Source organism: Pieris rapae, chromosome 5 (genome assembly GCF_905147795.1).
Source record: "Pieris rapae chromosome 5, ilPieRapa1.1, whole genome shotgun sequence".
Classification (NCBI taxonomy): Eukaryota; Metazoa; Arthropoda; class Insecta; order Lepidoptera; family Pieridae; genus Pieris; species Pieris rapae.
In genome coordinates this window covers 10,918,575-10,937,808 of record NC_059513.1, presented here as the reverse complement: position 1 = coordinate 10,937,808, position 19,234 = coordinate 10,918,575, and the positions used below count along the sequence as shown (strand labels likewise).

The window sequence follows — 19,234 nt, the reverse complement described above, 5'->3', positions numbered from 1 at the left end:
GCGTTACACCTGATACCCAATGTCAAAGTAGTGAAATGGTTTTTAAAATCCTTATAAACATTTGACAATACCACAACATCAGGACCAGTCGGCACTTCATATGAACTATCGTACTACTTACTAAACTATTGTACTGTAAGATAATCAAATTATTAATGTGTCTCTAAACACTACACTAGTTTTGATAGTGTCAAAGATGATGTTCTGAGCGCTCAGGAATAATAACTTATAATGAGCGTTTGAATGCACTCGACTAAAGGAAAGCTCATTAAAACTTTAAAATGCTTACAAGTCACTATGTTGCAGTAATTGAAAAGCTCTTTGCATTAAGTGGGAACATACACTTAAGGCGATTTTTTTTAAACTGACCAGCCTTCAATATAACACCCATTCCCTAAAGAGCATTTTCCCAAACCAAGTAGTGGCCGACTAGGAAAGGTGATTAGTGAAACGTCTTTTATTAAAAACAGGATGGATAATTCACTAAGATACTAAAAATAATTTAACTGACTTAACTTGAACTTTAAAAAATATGGCTAAATATTGAAACTTCTGAATTTGTGTCTTTGATATTTTTGATTAAATTTTAAATATAACTCTGAAAAGGCAAAATGAGAATATGCAAGTATTAAGTAATAAATAACACAAAGTTATATGTATGTGGCAGTTTGTATATTTTAGAATATAATTTACAATAAATTTTGTACATGTTAACCTTGCTCGTGTCCAATATAATAAATTGCAAACATTTGTAAGAGGAAAAATTTACTATTGATATGGAATTTTTCACAAAATATTTTTTTTTCTCTCACAATTAGTTTTGGCAAGCGAATAAAGTGCTTGAAAATTTGCATTTTACTCCGTTGAAGCACAAACAGTTATTGATACGTCGAGAAATGAATTTGAAGACGTCACTTTGCGTTACAATTGTTTTTTAAAACATGAAAAATATATTTTTAATACAACATTTTTCTTTCATTAGCATTTCAGTTTTAAAATTCATGTTTTCTAAAAGAACAGTGACCATCGCCAAATCCATTCCCCGTAACTCGCAATGCAAGCCAAATGTTCGAATGCAAATTAGTCTTAACTGCCTTAAAAATACGATATACAACAGTTCGGCAGTGATAGTTAGCGCGCCCCATAATATATAATGCCAATAATAATTTAATAAAACATTCCGTTAACACTTAAAATTACGTTAAAGAGATACAAACTGCATAATAATTTGGAATAGAGGTTCGTTTGGGGCGTCGATTATTCGGTTACATTTCATTGCGTAGGACGATTCGACCGCGATTAAGAACGAGTCGTACTCAAAGGAAGACTACCAGAGCCTCATCGAGACGACTCCATGCGATTTCACGGAAGATGAACGCGTCCCGACGCCACTGAGCGGCCTATATGGCGGTGTATCGCCATCGTCTTAAGCGTGCAATACCCTGATTAGGAAGAATCCTTTTTATATCAATTTTCATTTTTATATATTTTTTTTTATTTTTACAAATATTTTAAACATTTTTTTTTGAATTTTTTATTTTTGTTTTTTATTGTTTTAGGGATTTTTATTTTTTATAATCAGTTTTCGAGATTGAGCATTCTCTCATTTTCATAATTATCAAAGTTTACTTACGGATAAACTTTTTAAATTATTGATTGTACTTCGACGCGAGGGAGACGTCCCTCGAGGTAAAACGAATATAAAACTTAACGATTAAATAAATGTCTGGGCGCGAAGGCGAAAATCAACGCGTCGGGCGGCTCCGACGGTCGACAATTTGATAAAACTCATCACTTTTAAAAATATATTTTCTATCGTTTCATAAAAGGCGCCGCGGTTCCGCGATACGGGCTAAAAAAACTTCAACAATCTGACAATTAACATCCTACACACAGAGATAACCATTCTCGCACAATCCTTACGGTTTCAAAGATATGCCTCGTTCGCGTTTCATCTCCGGGGCGACGTCGAGAAAACATTCAAAATTTAGCACCAGAATATTATTGCGGCGGATATCACAGACGGACGGACGGACGAGTCCGCGCCCGAAGGAATGTCGAAGCGTGCGCTGCGAGCGACGACTCTATATTTTTGTCATTTCTCGTTTACATCAAAAAAAATACTATTCACATAAAACATAGACAACGTTAAAACATTTCAATATCTCTTTCATTCTTATTTTGTACATTAAATAACTTACAAATAAATATAAATATTAAAAAATTAACAGGACGCAATCAAGGCGCGACCGGAGGCCGAGTCGCAACCGCGAGGCGATCCGGACGCGGCGCCGCGCGAGTAACATATGTCCGCGGAGGCCCCGCCCCGTCGCCCCGCTCTACGGGGTCGGTCGCGTATCACAGCCTACGTGCTCGAACGGCCTTCGGGCCTCGACGGCCTCGGGGCCGAGCCGGCCTCATCGGGCCTGGGGCCAGGCCTCGGCCAGGCGGGGGCGGGCGGCGAGCCGTCGATGGCTGTCGCGGAAGGCCTTCACGATCTTCTCGAACGTCTCGGGGTCGTACACCGACCGAGCCGTGTTCGTCAGGTCGAAGGGCTCTGCGGACAACAATCGACATTCCGGTTACGCTCGGCTCGAAGAGCGTGCGACCGATCGCGTGCACGTGCGCGTGCGCGTCTCACCTTCGACACAGATGTGTTTCCACTGGTGAGGGTCCAGATGCGAGTAGCGGCACTCCGCGATGGGGATGCGTCTTCCGGCGCGGACCGACACCGCCATCTGGTCATATCTGGAAAGACCACGTTCTCGTTTAATCTGGTTTAAATTGATTACCGTCTACGAGAGCGGATCGAACCCTGCTATCCAGATACACACACAGATGCGGATCTGTGTCTGCTTTATTTTATTCTAGAATCTAGATCGTGCAACAACTTACGAGAAATCTGCGTAGTATTTGAGGAATTGCAGGAACAGTTCCCCTAGAGTCAGCCTATTCTGGGACCTCGAGGGCTTCTCGCCCACTTCCGGAACGCGAGGGAGAATCCACGGGTTGGTACCGCCTGAAAGACATCACCTACGAATTAATATGGTCTACGCCGACGGATTATTACTCAGAAATAAATAAAGTAGTTATACTGACACTGCAAAAAGTGGATGACCATGAGTGTGAGGGCGTACGAAGACAACGTGCGTCGTCTCGCGTCATTGATGCGATGCGCACGCGCCCACAGTTTGGCCACCGCCACCAGAGGGCGCACGCGCCAATCGCCTACGGATAGCTATTTAGATCACGTTTATGTTGACAATTGCAATTATTAATTAACAGACGACCGCTTCTCAACGGCCATTTTTATTTTATGGCTTGGATTCATTCCTTAAGACAACAAGAGACAAACAAAAATATTACAGATTTAGCGGAAATTGTCAGTCACACACAATAGACATTGACCGTCGACAGACCAAAGCTAAGTTAATGAATGTGTACCAATGGAGAAGGCGTAGAGCATATTGGTATTCCGAATGCCGACCACGTTGTTGCAGTTGAGGTCCACTTGCACCCCGGAGTAGGCGTCGCGGAACTTCAGGATAGGCACCTTGGCTTGAATCAGTTCCGCGTCTACATTTAATGAATTTCATTATATTATACTTTATATTACAAAGCCAATTTCAAATGAAATAAATCACAAATTAGTAAATCTATAGCAACCTAAATTGATTTTTCATTAAAAAAAAATACAAAACTAAATACATACTGTAATGCAGTATGTATGTGTTCATATATAAATACTGTATACATGTAATACTGACCCGGATCAAATGCACGGATGAAGGAGAGAATATAATCCAGGTGCAGAAGAGCGTGTGCGCGCGGCTCCACGTGACCCATCGAACGCACATACAAACACAGATCCATGTCTGACGACTCTAGACCGAAGCCCGTCATCGTTGACCCGACGACATATAAACCGTACCGTGGGAATATTGTCTGGAATTACGTCGATCACAATAGATATAATGCAATAAAGTTAGGAAACCTATAAAGACAATTCATTAAATTAATTTGCTAGAAATAAAAAATTTAGGCTTTGACTAGTCAAATCCATCCAAAAAAAGACTCAACTTCTACTGAATAAAAATAAACAATCGGGAGTCCCACGATTTTGAAGAGCATCCCCTTAAGCTTACAACCATATTCATATAAAACTTATATTCTGTTTTTAAGTGTAACAGAACTTACCCTAACAGTTCCATAGAGATATCTCCATAGTTGCATCTTGTTGTGGAAGGTGGCCTCTGTTTGCTGAGACTTTATAAACTTATCCCATATCTCCTGAGATAGGGTATCCCACTGAGAACCTGTTATATTTTAACAATAAAAATGTACTAAATAACAAAATAAAAAATAATAATATTACAACTTTTCTTACCATTTAGCAAGTCATCAGGTGCAAACTTTACTTCAAATGGATAGAATGAAGAGTTAAATCTGTCTATTGTTAACCTTCTTGGCCGGTGATCACGACGGTTCCTGGAACGCCATTCACGAGTCACAGTATTTGAACCAGAACTGCTTGAACTGCGTTTACCATCTGCATCCAATATTTAAGGTTATTTAGAAAATATCATAAAGCTTATACATAAACCATAAGACAAAAATACCAAGTCATTAGTTTAAAAAATGTGTTTTAATTGCTTTGAGTTATTGTTACTGAAAGAGCTTAAAGACTATTCCAAACAATTTAAATACAAATAATCATTTTATGTATAATAATTGCATTATTATGATTATTATATGATTGTGTCTTTGAGCATATATATCAAAATATAACATTATAGATAAATACTTATAAAAATACATATTTATTTCTTGTGGGTACATACCAAAGCAGTTCTGCTTACTAGAACCAATTCTTATGTCATGAGATAACAAGGAGATCACATTTTCAATAATATCTAATAACTTTAGTCAAGCTTACAATAAATATTGGTAATACTATAGAAAAATATTTGATACAAATAGTTTTGTAGAACATTTTTTATTTGAAAAGTGTTTAGATGAAGGTAGTAAAATAAAATATAGAAATTGTAAGAAAACAAGCATGTGCAATTTTGTTTTACCATTTTCACTTGATTTATTAGATCCATTTGATCCTGATGCGTTGCTAGATAGGCTTGAGTCATCAGATTCATATCCAAATGGGGAATTCATATCTTTTTGATGTTGCTTGTCCCTGCCCTGCCATCGCCTCTGGCCCTGCCGTGGCGATCCTCCTCCGCGATTAGCCACCCCAACCATTTGTGCTAGAAAGTGCTGGTGATTTTGACATTGTCGATCCATATTCTGTCCCTGACCGACGCGTGGAGCACTAAAGCCATTTTTCCCATGGCACATCACTGAGTCACCTTCACTCATATTGCCACAATATCTGTGAGTAAAATCGTATTTAAATTGTAGTTAGCAAATAAAACCGGTGAACGAGATGAACATTCTCATACTAACCTTTTCAAATCTCTAAATGTAATGACGCTTTCAATTGTGGGCACCTATTGCGTCATAATAAACTCAGTTTTAATTATTAAGTTGCGACGTCGAAATTGTATAATTTACACTTATTTATTAAACCACCGAAATCTGAGACGACCCAGTCAGGCTTATTCCCTTGTACGTCGATGGCGGTCTGTTAAGAATCAGGTTGTAGTCACAGTAATGTTCTAGTCGCTTCTCTCTTACCTACACAACCTATTGAAATATTTTTTTCGACGTCTTAATTAATAAATCTACCCACAAAAATCAGAAAATCCTCAAAATATGAGAAAAAATTCCGCCATGACTTATTGAAACGACACTTGTGACATCTGGCGGTTACTATCAAAAACTACACGTGACAGCAAGTGACTTTTTATTTCAAATTATTACATTCTAATTTTAGCCAGAATGATATAAACCATATAATTTTGCTTGATTGGATATTTAAAATAAAATAAAAATGAATAAACTCTTTAAAAGTTTTTTTTTATTTTGGTCAAATTTAATAATAACTCCGTTTCTTTTACTTTATTCATACTTTTTAACAAATTCTACAAAATATGTATATAATTGTAGCTGGCAAGTAGTAAACAACTAAACAACAGCTGCATCAATTAGTTTCATAACTGACAACTGACAACATACTATTTGTAAATTGTAATGTTTCATATTTCAAATGTCAGAATATACTTCATCTATATAAATCTGTATCGTACTAAATTATGACTTATTGATATTTAATAATAAAAATAAATCGTATCTTTAGTATTTCGAAAAATTATGGTTTTATTTAGTGAAAATGTGCTTATGACCACTCGTTACATGTGTTAATCTTGATGTGATGACGTCAAACGAAGATAATGTAACCTTAAAAGTGCAAGAAGTGACGAACAACAAACTTTGTTTTATTTTATCAATACTATCAGTTTGAAAATTTTGTTGATATGTCACACTTCGGAGATTTTATGGACGGTGTTCCCGTTAAAATATCTGAGAAGTACAAGCGTCCTCCACCAATCGAGTTACCATTCTGTGTAACTGCATCTCCTTTACGTGCACAGACTGTTGTCGATTGCGTAAATTACTGCTCTACATTTGAGCGTAATATTCTTGCGAAACTTAAAGAACTAAGAAGTGCAAAAGAGACCAAAAAACACGAAAGACGACATCGTCTTCACCTTCTTGAAGAGGCAAAACAAAAAAAACTCGATGCTATTGCTGCAGCTGAGGCTGAGGAGAAGCTAAAGCAATTGAGCATTTCTGAAGTGTCTTATCCAAGCACTGAGGAGATAAGCCCACTCTCTCCTGATGATAAGCCAGAGCATAACTGTGATACCTCAGTTCAAGACAATATTATTACTAATAATTCTGATGCAAATAAATCTACTAGTGTAGATATTAACTTGACAAAGCCTACACAGGAGTCTCAGTCAAGTATTTTACAACCTATCCAAGTTAAGTCCAACTATCAGCAATGCAGTTTGCTTGATGATCCTGATCCACTTCAAGAATTGAAGTTTTCTACAAATATAACAAAAGCACAGTATTCACACAATGTGGAAACTTTGACTTTTAAAGACTTTGAAAATGACACATCTAGCCCATTTGATAATGTTGAACTGAAAACTATAAATGATATGGAATTATTAGCTCAAGTTCTACAAAGTCAAAGAGATTCAAGTGTAAGTTGTCAAATCCAAAGTTACCCTGATCAGGTGTATTCAGGATATGCCAACTGTGCTACCCAGGCTCAACTTGATGGAGGTGCATACCTTCCAAATGCTTACCAACAGACAATACATGGTCCAAACATTATGTATTCATCTCCTCAACAATTTCCTGCGTCTAATGGATACTATGTTCAAGCAGACACAATCTGTGATAACACTTTGCCTATAGACAATGTTTATGTGCCCAATTATCAATATTATGTTCCTACACAAACATATGCTGATCAATACTATAACGCATCTACATCAGCAGATGTCAGCCAAGTAACAAATGGTTCATACATTCCTCAGCCTTACTATTATCAGTATCAACCATATTATGATCCTAAAATGAATACTGAACAAAATAATGTAACATCAAGCAGTTCACAGAATATAAAATCTAGATCAAGAAGTGTGCCGGACATCGTAAGAGAGTTGAATGAAGAGTTAGCTACAGCTAAATTACGGGCTCATGAAAGATCTTGTAATGTTAGCCCAGCACCAGAAACAATAGTGCCTAGGTCTTCCTCTACTAGTGAGAAAAGAGAAAGTAGGAGAAGGAAACAAGAGCAGTTACCAAACCCATTTGAAAAGTTTCCACCTCAGTTGCAAACTGTTTGTCAGAAAATTCATGCGATGGGCTTCCCACTGGATCGGGTAGCAAGAGTATGCAGTTTAGTTGGTGATAATGATAAAAAGGTTAGTTTTCAAATAAAAAGGTAACATAACCAGTTAGAAAGAATTCATTCATCCTTGTCATTATGTTAATTATCTACAATCTGATAATCATTATTTGTTTAATATTCTTTAGAAGGTCATACTTATCTAAGAATAAATATAAAGTGTAACCAGAAGCACTACTTTATAAAGTTGGGATGCAAACTAATATGTCAAAGTAATGTATCCTAATAAAACAACTGAACGTTTTCTAAAGCAGGTTTCTGGAAGTGAGAGGGCAGAGATTTCACGTAATATCAGAGCCTCTAGCCTGTTTACCTCCCTATTACATAAAAGAAAAAGAATTTTATGCTAGATATTATTCTTATGGAAATTATTCAAGACCTGATTAAAAAAATTATTATAATATAAGTTAAACATAAACATAAAACTTATGATAACTTGAACTCAAACCTACTACTCAAAAAAAATATTAATTATGAGAAGATTTTTCAATAGCTGAAATTGACATTGATATTAAGATATCTTTTTAAATTCCAGATAATAGAGGGCCTTCTGATTGTTGGAGAGCTCATGGATTTAGGTTTCTCTGAAGGGAAAGTATCAGCAGCTCTTGCTAAACATGAATTTAATAGAGATAAGGCATTAGATGAGTTGGTTTCATAGCAATGTATGCAAATTCTCTGGTTAATGAATTTAATGAGACTACTAAGCCTTAAAAATGTTCTATCTATCATTGAGGTATTATATGCCAATATTATGTCTTGACAGTGGTTTATTGTTTTGCCCTGGAAGATTTAAGGCAGTTGCAAGGATGGTGCGGAAGGATGAAATGGCTAGAAATAGTGTCTTAAAGCAGTTATTTGGACATTATTTTTAAAGAATATTTTATATCTTTTTATCTCTTATAACTTGCCTGACATTTGGAATTTCTATATCTCCTTTCATGCTTCCCAGATATATATAAAATTATACTAGCAAATTTTTACCCAAGAGTTATTGTTATATTTTAAAAATATTGATTTTGTAGGTAAAGGTTTGGTCAAAAATTTATTTAATGCTATACTTTTATGGTTTCAGTGATAACATAATCATCTTTAGGTCTTAATTAATTTGATCTATGTATCTCCATGCACCCCTTACGATAAAATATCAACAGCCGTGTTATGTAATATCTATTGCAAAAACTAAATCATTAAACACACAAAAACAACATCATACAACTTATATTACAATGACGAAGACAAAAATTCAATAAACTAGCGTAATTTCCAGTTCTACTCTCCAGATTGATACCTGTGTCAATCTGGAATCAGTTTTGTCTCATGAATTTTTTAAAGTATTGTGTCTCAAAGCTAATCTAAAATCTATAATTTATGTGTCCATATTGATTTAAATTTATTACTATCCTCATGAAGTAAATACATTTCTCTTTAAAAAAAAATTATGTTTGATCAGGCAAATATTTGATTTTCACCAAGTTTGACAGAACTTTAAACACAATTGATAACTTAAAAGCTTGATTTATAATATTGAAAACAAGTTATCATTATAAAATTTATGTTCACTGAGAGTTGTACCGCAGTGTCTTTAACTTAATAGTTATATTCAGTAATAATCATTATTATTAGAAGTATAAAACCTCTTCTCTAATAATCCAAATGTCAAATCTTAAACCATAATATGGTTATGTAATGGCTACATGGCTCATTTTAACATGTTGCAACAAAGTGTATGAATAAGACTGTCGAATTTTTATGTTGATGTTTACAACTGTATTGTAATAAATTGCCTCTTTATACTTTCTTTCTTTTTATATATAGTAACATTGTTTTTTTGTTGCCTTGGTCCTAAGTGCCTGACCATCACGCAACAAATAATGAAGTCTGTCACATAATTGGGACATTTAACACTACTAGAATTACATTTTTGCAGTTGTATAATGTTTAATTTCAGATTTAGCATTATAAGCATATTATGTTATGTTAAACATACCTAATTATTTTTGTTATTTTGTAAATAATAGTACAATTCCTGGTAATATATTTTGTCCATTGATAGTAATTGTTATTTAAACTATTCAATTAATTTTAGGTACATTGAATATTATTTGTTACTCAGTAGAAAGTAAGTATTGATTGGTAATTTATACAGGTTCTTAATTTTTTTTAATTATTAGTTATCACGTGATAGAATCAATTTAAATATTCTGCTGTTAAATATTTTGTTTGATTGTAGATCATCTTATATGCCAGATAATTTGACGAAAGATTGAAGAAGGCATTAATTACGTCGGGCTTTGTTTAGTTTAGAATTGAAAATACAATAATAAAAAAAGGGGGTTTAGTTATGATTATTTGCGAGTGTTAAAGTTTCGTTGCACATACTTAATGGGTGCATTATATCAGTCAATAACCTAAAAAAATTGGAATAATTGAATATGCACGCTCTTGCGGTAAGATGCCTTCCTGCATGAGAAACTTAGCCTAATGATGATAATATTCATTGTTTATACTCATGGAACTAAATATCCGAAATATTTTATAACACGTTTGTCCTAAAACGTAATAAAAAGAAAATGTTTGCATTTGTCACTTGCCTTGATCACCCTGAGCTAACTTTAGTGATACTGTCTATAATGCTTGGGCATAGGGCGCGTGATTTTCAATAGCTTAAATATATACATATATAAATTATTGTATAAATAAAAGAGTTATTTTCATACTCTTGTTTTATTTATCATCCGAGACTACGCGGTAAGTACAAAAAGTTGTGCACTATGCCTGCATGAATATTTCTGATCATGAAGGTTTAAGTTTAAGCTACAAGCTAGCAGCGAAGAGTAAACATTATTTTGAAAGGAAATTTAAAACGCCACTCGTATTTGATTATTGAGTTATCGAAAGTAAAATTTCCTTAATGTTTAACGTGAGCAGAAGCCTCTAAAACTATCAGTTGATACAGATGACTTTTGTTAAGATTCGCATCGAAATAGCTAACATTTTTTACTGCACTTTTTATTACTACATCCTGCATCTGTCATGCAAATGAATTCTGTCCACACATGCAGCAGGTTTTTTTTTACTTGTACCACGTTCTCATGCCTTTTTTTATAAACTTGCGCCGTCTACAAGTGTTTGACGTCTCATAAATGTTTTTTTGTACAATTACCTACTGTAAAGTCAATGTATATTAAAAATAAAAAATATCAAATCAAACTTAGTCAATAAGCCATAAATTATTATAATTAATGTTATCCTGAATATATAAACAATTCATAAAGGTTCAAAGCCCTGTAGGTTAGGTTACGTGATAAATCTGTTATATTTTTTATTTCGAATAAACTAATAGTAATAGCACGTGTATGTAATCGCATCACATGAATGTTAATTAAGGACTGACAGGGTTAAGTAAGGAAAAAATATAATTATTACATTCATATTTTTTATTAGTTTACTAATTACATTCAAGAATTCCTACATCAGCGTAATCGGAGTCAGGTGCGTGCCCTCATAATGTGTAAATTTACGTCACAAACTAACATGCAAATTACAAACAGTGCCGTCAGACACGTCATTTATTAGATCTTTGGCTTCCTAACACATTTGCGGCTTCTCGGTTTTCACAGATCCATTCCTCTTGATAGTCATCAGCCGACAATCAACTTTCTGACGCCTAGTCAGTTGCTTAATGCTTATCTTTGTACTTCTGTAGTAGATGAATGAGACAAGTCTATTCGAAATCGGATCATATTGGCCAAGATAAGGACAAATTTAGCTATTTAACATGCGTGCAAGCAAGAGCGGTGATATTGTGCGGACAACCGGAATTACTGCTGCGTTTTGTTTTGAGACGGCTCGCGCCCGGTCCACCGTCAGCCGTCGCCACTCGCCGCCCGCCTGTCGGCCGTCCAGTTGCATAGAGAGCGGCGTTAAAGTTGCTCGTATTGTCAATTTCGCGCTAAAATGTTTTTTCGTTTCGTAGCGCGCCGCGACACAATCGTTTCTTCGATAACATCTTAAATCCGATATAGCCGCGTGATAGAGATAGTGACGTCCTAATTTTATTTTATTACGTTTATAATTCATTGACCATGTAAATCGTTCGCGAAATAAAGCGGGCCGCTTATGTTGTAACAAAAAGAAAACAGATATTCTGGGAATGCCCACATGTGGTAAACTGCTAACAGCGGCTGCGATTGTTATAGTGTCACGATGCCGCGAAGAAATAAATGGATGCATCTGGTGGCCGGAGTAATAGCCGGAGTTACGCTTGGAGTATTCTTAAAATTATGCTTAAGACCTTCCACTCGGACGTCCATTGAGACTTGTCCGGAAGCTGCAAAATTATACGCTCCCCCTGACCCATTAGCGGTGATAGGCTTGACGGCCGAGGAAACGATACAAAACTCAAATAGGACTTTAGTGTTTGTGGGTGTGATGACTGCGGAACAGTATTTGAATACGAGAGCAAAAGCAGTTTACGACACGTGGGCTCAGGACCTTCCTGGCCGATTAGCATTCTTTAGTTCTGAAGTGTCGCGAGCACCTGGTTTGCCCTTAATTCCCTTGCGCTATGTCGACGACAGCTATCCTCCTCAGAAGAAGTCGTTCCTAATGTTATTATACATGTACGAAAACTATGGAGAAAGGTTCGAATGGTTCATGCGTGCGGATGACGATGTGTACGTGCGTGGTGACAAATTAGAAGAATTCTTGCGTTCCGTGGATAGTAGAAAGCCGCAGTTTATCGGTCAAGCGGGAAGAGGTACCACCGCTGAAAGAGATGCACTGGCTCTGGACTACAATGAAAACTTTTGTATGGGCGGGCCGGGAGTGCTTATATCGAGGGAAACTCTCCGAAGAGTGGCACCTCATGTAAAATACTGCTTAAAGCACCTTTATACTACTCATGAAGATGTGGAACTCGGAAGGTGTGTCGCGAAATTTGCCGGAGTTTCCTGCACATGGAGCTACGATGTAAGTCGATATAATACAATGCTTAATTGTTGTAATTTAATATTCTGTAACATGATTTTGCTTGTGTGTGCTGATATTGCGATTAGGTTACCTCACTATAAGCCTATTTTGAGGCTCTATAACTAGTTAAAGAGATATCTATATTTCTCTTTGTTTTTTTAGTAGTGCTAAGAAACCAGTTTCTGTACTCGGTGACAGAGGGAATTAAAGAACTCTATGACCTAAAAGATATTATAACGTCGATAAACCCTAAGGACAATGACTTCATTACTATGACAGATATATCTATCTTATACTTCATACTAGTTTGTAAGGAATTGGCTAAAAAATTACTTGACCAATTTTAAAAATTCTTACACCATTTGAATGCTACAATATCACTGATAACATTATACTTTATTCAAAACACATAACATAATACATAAAAATATACCTAATAACTAACCTTAAAATTTAATTATTACTTAATAAATATTATTAAAAGGAGTCCCTTTATGCAAGGTTCCGAAGATTCTGGCAGCGTTCCCCCTTTGAATAGCTAGACTAATTCTTTGTGCGAGGTAGCTGCCAGCTCTTCGTTCTCCTAAAGAGCAAAAAAGCCATAACGCGCTAGGACCCCACGGACCAAGGGTCTCGACACCGAATGGGACTAATGGGAACTGGAATCAAACTCATACCGTCCGGTCTCTTGCCATCGCCTATTTATCACTGATTAATATAGGTTTAATAATAATTTTAATTGTAAGAAAAAATAACAACCTACCTTACTTTAACTACAAAAATATTATCCAAGGTGTAAAAAATGTCTATAATCTTCTTTCATCCCATGCGTTGCGAAACCTATTTAGGATACATCAAAAAAATGTTCCAAAATATTAAAAAAAACATATAATCCAAAAAAAATAAAAAAGGCAACCCGTGCAAAGCCGGTACGTAGTTTAGTATATGTAAATCAAAGTGGTCAACACTAAGCAGACAATAGTTTATCATAAAACAATATAAATACATCAAAAAGTTTTAGCCCCATCTCAGACCAATGGACAATTTTCGCCTCCGTTGATAAACTTCAAGTCAGGATGGGTTTGATTCATCGCAAATTCGCAAGAACTTCTTTCTCATGCTTGCATGCATGAAACTTAACAATATACTATTTATGGTACAATTCATTAAATTACTTTAAATGTAAATAAAGGCAGCCTGCCCCAAGCCTTATAAATCACACTATTAAGTTATTTTTACATAATAAAAGATGACAATGAGTAAAGATGGGGTTGGCTTTCTCAAAAATGTCGGTAACCTAGTTATAAAACAAAAATATATATTATATAAAAATAAACCATGCGCAAATTAATAACGGTTTTAACCAATTTTGTAAATGACATTAATGTTTTGTGAAACCGGAAACGTAATTATATTTGCTAATTATTACTCAATTTTAACCTAAGAGAACTTAACGTTATCTGCACTGCGGCGAATTTAAAAATTACCATGAAATTGTTATGACTCATTTACAACTTATCGGGATTTTGACAAGCATTTCCAATTAACATATCAAACATAGTACATATATTTATTACAATTCCCTAGAATGGTTTCCCTCTGCTTCCCTCAACTTTCAGTGTTAGAGATAATGCAGCAATCTAATTGCGAAATAATTGCAAATAGTTAAACGTGCAAAAGTACAAATGTGTAATATTTATTATAATACATAAGAATTTTTCTATTAATATGATATATAGACGATAATAGCGAAAAATTACTGCAAATATAAAACTTTAAATTCGTTCATAATTGGTTAGAAGCAGAAACTATAAATACAATAATTTATAGCTACAATAAAGTATTAGCGTGTTTAGTAGGTACATACATAGCCCTGATTAAGGTCCGCTATCTAATCATCTATATTATTTAAAATTTTACGTGATCGCAGAGACAAAAGTGCAGGTATATAATACCTTTAATTGTATTCCATATTTATTTATTAGATACTCTCAGGTTTTGATTATAAAACCACGAGTTTACAGTATTAAAATCAAGTCAATTGACAAATTTACTACTGTGAAGGGCGTTTAGGCAATCTGTAACAATGGGATTAGGAAGAAACTGCAGTAGATTCAAAACGTAGCCCAAAGTACAAAAATGCTTCTAATGCCCTAAAGTACGTAATAATATAATCACGCTTATCAAAGAATGGTTAAACTAGGCTATAGATAATTGTATCGATTTGTAAGCGGACCCTTGGTTCCTTAACATTATGATTAATAATTTTCATGGAAAGAGTAATGGCAGATTTAAACGGCAAGCGAAAGGAGACTATGTTTTAAAGCACCTTTAGCAGGAACAATAACTATAAGTTTAATAGAACAAGGTTTGTATGGACCAAGATTTTATATAATTTAGCCTCATATAATCCTTGATACATAAGAGAAACACACTTCGAATTTTATAACTTTTATTTAAAGTAACATAACAAAGGCGTCCTATCTAACTTTATCTTGAGCATTTTCCGCCAATCTTCTCCAAAAACTTCTTTTAGCTTGTCAGCTCACCGTGCAAGAGGGCGACCTCTGTTTGTTCATCTGCCATTGTTCAAGCGAGCGTTGTGACCCTCTCATTCCCACTTAAGTTTTTGGAAGATATAATAGCGGCGCAAATTTACTTGTGAATAATATTTGTACACTATACTGCATGTACTTACCACCAACACATAAACAACACAACATGTAAACACCGATTTCGTATAGAATACATGACAAACTATCACAATAGTTCTATGCGAATAATTCAACGAATATTCACATCTCTACACTATTTACTTATTAGGCACCATGGCTTGTCTAATGAACTAATAAAAACTATATTAAATATACCTTAATAAATTATGCGATACATCGCATATATTGCGCGCAATAAAATTAAAAAACGTGAAGTAGTAACTAATTAATAGATACATGTCATTTATTACATTGATTTAAAGATCTTAATTGTAACCAGTTTTTGATATCATATAGCTTTTTAATAAGTTTACGAAATATAGTTTGCATAGATTTCTCTCCGCTTATTTTCCCATATTTATTTATTAAATGTACATTTAATGGACACCGAATTAGTTTTTTTAATATACGGTTATTATAAGTTTAGATTAATCTCAAAAGGTTTTGGCAATAATTTTCATGTATTTTGTGGCACAGTATAAGTAAAGAAGATTCAAAGAATTATCTTAATATCAGTTAGGATGTCAATCCTACAACAACGAAAAACGTTAAAAAATGTAACAACTGATACGCAAATGAGAATCTTAGTTTAACTTTTCGATATCCATTATTTGATCCTATGTTTTTTTTTATTAAACTCGACTGCAGCCGCTGTTAATCACTTAAAGGCAACAATTTAAAATATGAGGAAAGGCAACAGACACGACATCAATTTTTTCCCAGCTAGGAATAATTTCTATCGGAAATTAATTGTCGTTTTTAATATTTTTCTTTACTATTTATATTTCTCATTGTTTAAACCTTCCCTGAACTTCCAAAAATATTTCAAGATCATAATAATTATCCAAATCGGTCCAGCCATTATCGAGTATTAGCGAAACAAACGAACAGAAATTAATTTATATATATACATTCTTTAAAGCTTCTTTTAATTAGGGAATTATACAACATTATTTGTATAGGGTTAATTAAAATGTACCCGGCGTCATACGGTATAACGTCAGTCGACCCTCAAGAGAAAAGGCACCTACAGTCCCATTTTGTTTATTATTACTATATTTTTTATAGTCTCTGCATTAGTCAATTTAGCTATGTTCTGTGGTGTAGAAAATCTGTATTTTCAAGCATTTTTGTTTATAATTGGATTAAAATGACTGGCGGACAGTTTCTTGTCATTTCATTTTCTCGTCAATTCTACGTTGTTGATTAGGAAGTAGTAGAATTTTTATTCACATTATTTAAGTTTGATTTGATTACATATTGAGTAATTAATTTTTTGCTGTATGGAATAAAAAATGTTAGTAATTGTCGCATATAATTGAGTGACCCGTTATCTGGGGTTCAATGTCTCGCAAAATTCAAACGCATTTTGTTTCACAAATCTCAGTCTGAACTGGTTTCCATTACACTGGGGCTACCATAAATAATGGGTTTGAAGGACATTTCGCCCCATTTACGTTCGATATAAAACGAGTTTTATAGGGTCTAAAAACACGCTTTTTGTATTAAAAAAGATGTACATCGCTAGCTATATTATTTCAAAGAGTGGAGATGTTTGAATAATATTTGTTAAAACTACTGTTATTTTATAGATTACTAAATCGTTGAGCAGGCTTGTTATTCAAAATCTAGTCGTAACATTTTGTCAATTTGGTTAAACAGTTTTTGATAGATTTATTTATACAAGCTGAGTATACATATAAGTAATGTATATTAGGAAAAACATAAGTTTAAAGGTTATAGTCGCCAGTTGGGGCTTGATAAATTTTGATAGTCTCCAAGTCTTGACCCAGTAACTAATTGATATGGGAATGTCATTAGCTTATGATCACTCTCTTAAAGTGATTTTGTACCAAGCCTATCGTCCGTGAAAGTTTTTCGCATTGAAATTCCAGGTCCATAGCTAGTAAATGTTCTACATTTGAAGTGATTGACCTCTATATTTCTTCATAAAATTTGTCATTGATAAGATATTTGATTCTTCGCAAAGATACCGTATGCGAGGGGAACGTTTTTATAACATGACGTGTTAATATTCTAAAACCATTTAATAAAGACACCAATAAAAGCGTCCATTACTTATTTCTAATTTTCCAAGGTTTTACTTTGAGTAGGAATAAAATGTAATGTATATTGTCTGTCTACGTACGCGTTTTTGTTTGCGTATACAGACCATGTGACTTCTTAATATGTTATTTTGTATAGCAACTCTATAGGAGGTATTTAAGCAAACATCCGAAAAAATCGGCAAAAAACGTAACAATAGTCTACCTGACGGAATCTCTTACTAAATAAGTATCGAGTTCGAAGAAAAACTGTTAGTCCCAGGTAAAATTAATTTCAAAGTTACCTTACACGGCGACACGTTTATTAATCAGTTCTTAAATTATCATGTTTTAATGTTCGAAGAGCGATACATTTAATCTAATAGTAGAGACAGCATAAAAAGTGACAGAAAAAAGCAACAAATGAGTAATGTTTTTTGCAAACACTCCTACGGTACATTAATTAATGCTTGAGGTAAGTGGATAGGGTAGCAATGATTTAAGAAAGCCCCCAAATCTCATCAAAACATATTTTTATTATGGCTAAAATAAACCAAATTACGTAAGTTAAATGCTTGTAAGACTAATGATCCATAAAATTACTATTAAAATAACCGTACCTTTGATATATTTGAATAAGTATTTACTTGCCTTTAAAAGTAGTTTAATTAGACATGCGCAATGACTGCGGAAGAGATTTATTTGAACAGACTCGCCATGAGCTCGTAGCCGGCGGGCGTTTTGCCACGTTTTGTGTGTTATTACTCACAAAATGAGTTTTTTGAACGCAACGTTAGGTGGACCATAGTTTACTGTTTTTAAAAACAACCTTTTTTGTTTTTTTTAATAAACAAATAAGTGAATTGCTAAGATCAATTTTAATCATTACGATAATGTACGTTATGATCATCTAATTATTTCAATTATAAATATGCAATGGAAACTGAATCAAAAATGATGCAATAATATTCTGTTACCAACTTTCTTCTTTAATACTGAAATACATTTGGCTAATGCGAATAAGTTTTTAATTAAAAGTGATATTCACCCTACTTATTGAACAATGTAAACCTCCAAACACTTACTTTCGGTTCATTAAAATAGTTTAAATATTGTCAAACCCACGAAAATAGGCTTTTATACTTTTAAGAAAATTGGCTGAGCACGACGTTACACCTGCACACCAATATCTACCTTATCTTTTCAGACATAAGGTCGTTATCCAGTATAATATTTATTCTCCATTGAGGACAGAAACTCACCTACATCCATTTGGTCATTGCCCTTTCGAAATTAGTTCAATATCAAATTATTGTTTAAGTTTCGTGTATGATTTATGTGTCGTTTAAAATCATTATCATTTCAATCAAATTATATAATAATTGGGATTAAGAATGCACCTTTGATAAAAGTTTTAATATATCGAATATAAGGTAAGATAGACACTAACAAACTTGACTCTCATACTCGGGAATGTGATGGTGGCGTGGAGATTGACATATTTAATTAAGAGTTTTATCAGGTTAATATTACTGTGATGAGAAATACCTTAAGGTTCTAATAAAATTAAATCAGATCGAAATCATTTATTCATATAGGTAACAAAATGTTCACTGTCA

The 19,234-nt window shown here is 34.2% G+C and overlaps 3 protein-coding genes across 3 annotated transcripts in view; 2 read left to right on the top strand and 1 right to left on the bottom strand.

Moving 5' to 3' along the window:
* Nucleotides 1-656: 656 nt before the first annotated feature.
* LOC111003589 (poly(A) RNA polymerase gld-2 homolog A) lies at nucleotides 657-5,831 on the bottom strand. The gene is made up of 10 exons (XM_022274189.2): nucleotides 5,461-5,831; nucleotides 5,079-5,386; nucleotides 4,388-4,549; nucleotides 4,198-4,316; nucleotides 3,768-3,945; nucleotides 3,445-3,576; nucleotides 3,100-3,228; nucleotides 2,896-3,019; nucleotides 2,642-2,748; nucleotides 657-2,557 (listed from the first exon to the last, which is right to left on the bottom strand). Exons 2-10 carry the CDS (start codon nucleotides 5,371-5,373, stop codon nucleotides 2,418-2,420), a joined length of 1,386 nt encoding a protein of 461 aa, XP_022129881.1. The 5' UTR covers nucleotides 5,374-5,386; nucleotides 5,461-5,831; the 3' UTR covers nucleotides 657-2,417.
* Nucleotides 5,832-6,166: 335 nt separating this feature from the next.
* On the top strand, nucleotides 6,167-10,599 carry LOC111003517. The gene is made up of 2 exons (XM_022274058.2): nucleotides 6,167-7,898; nucleotides 8,418-10,599. The coding sequence occupies exons 1-2, from the start codon at nucleotides 6,432-6,434 to the stop codon at nucleotides 8,541-8,543; spliced, it is 1,593 nt and encodes a 530-aa protein (XP_022129750.1). The 5' UTR covers nucleotides 6,167-6,431; the 3' UTR covers nucleotides 8,544-10,599.
* Nucleotides 10,600-11,497: 898 nt separating this feature from the next.
* Nucleotides 11,498-19,234, top strand: part of LOC111003509 (chondroitin sulfate synthase 1) — a 34,384-nt gene continuing 26,647 nt past the window's right edge. Inside the window, exon 1 of the mRNA XM_022274042.2 lies at nucleotides 11,498-12,856. Within this exon, the coding sequence (XP_022129734.2) occupies nucleotides 12,092-12,856 (765 nt within the window). The 5' untranslated portion in view covers nucleotides 11,498-12,091. The remainder of the gene's footprint in view (nucleotides 12,857-19,234) is intronic.

Bases quoted from the DNA above. Each gene is read 5' to 3' on its own strand.
- LOC111003517 (XM_022274058.2), top strand. From the start codon at position 6,432: ATGTCACACTTCGGAGATTTTATGGACGGTGTTCCCGTTAAAATATCT. The intron at 7,899-8,417 runs GTTAGTTTTCAA...TTTAAATTCCAG, and splicing joins TTGGTGATAATGATAAAAAG to ATAATAGAGGGCCTTCTGAT.
- LOC111003589 (XM_022274189.2), bottom strand. From the start codon at position 5,373: ATGAGTGAAGGTGACTCAGTGATGTGCCATGGGAAAAATGGCTTTAGT. The intron at 3,020-3,099 runs GTCAGTATAACT...GATGTCTTTCAG, and splicing joins GGTCATCCACTTTTTGCAGT to GCGGTACCAACCCGTGGATT. The intron at 2,558-2,641 runs GTGAGACGCGCA...TGTTGTCCGCAG, and splicing joins GAAACACATCTGTGTCGAAG to AGCCCTTCGACCTGACGAAC.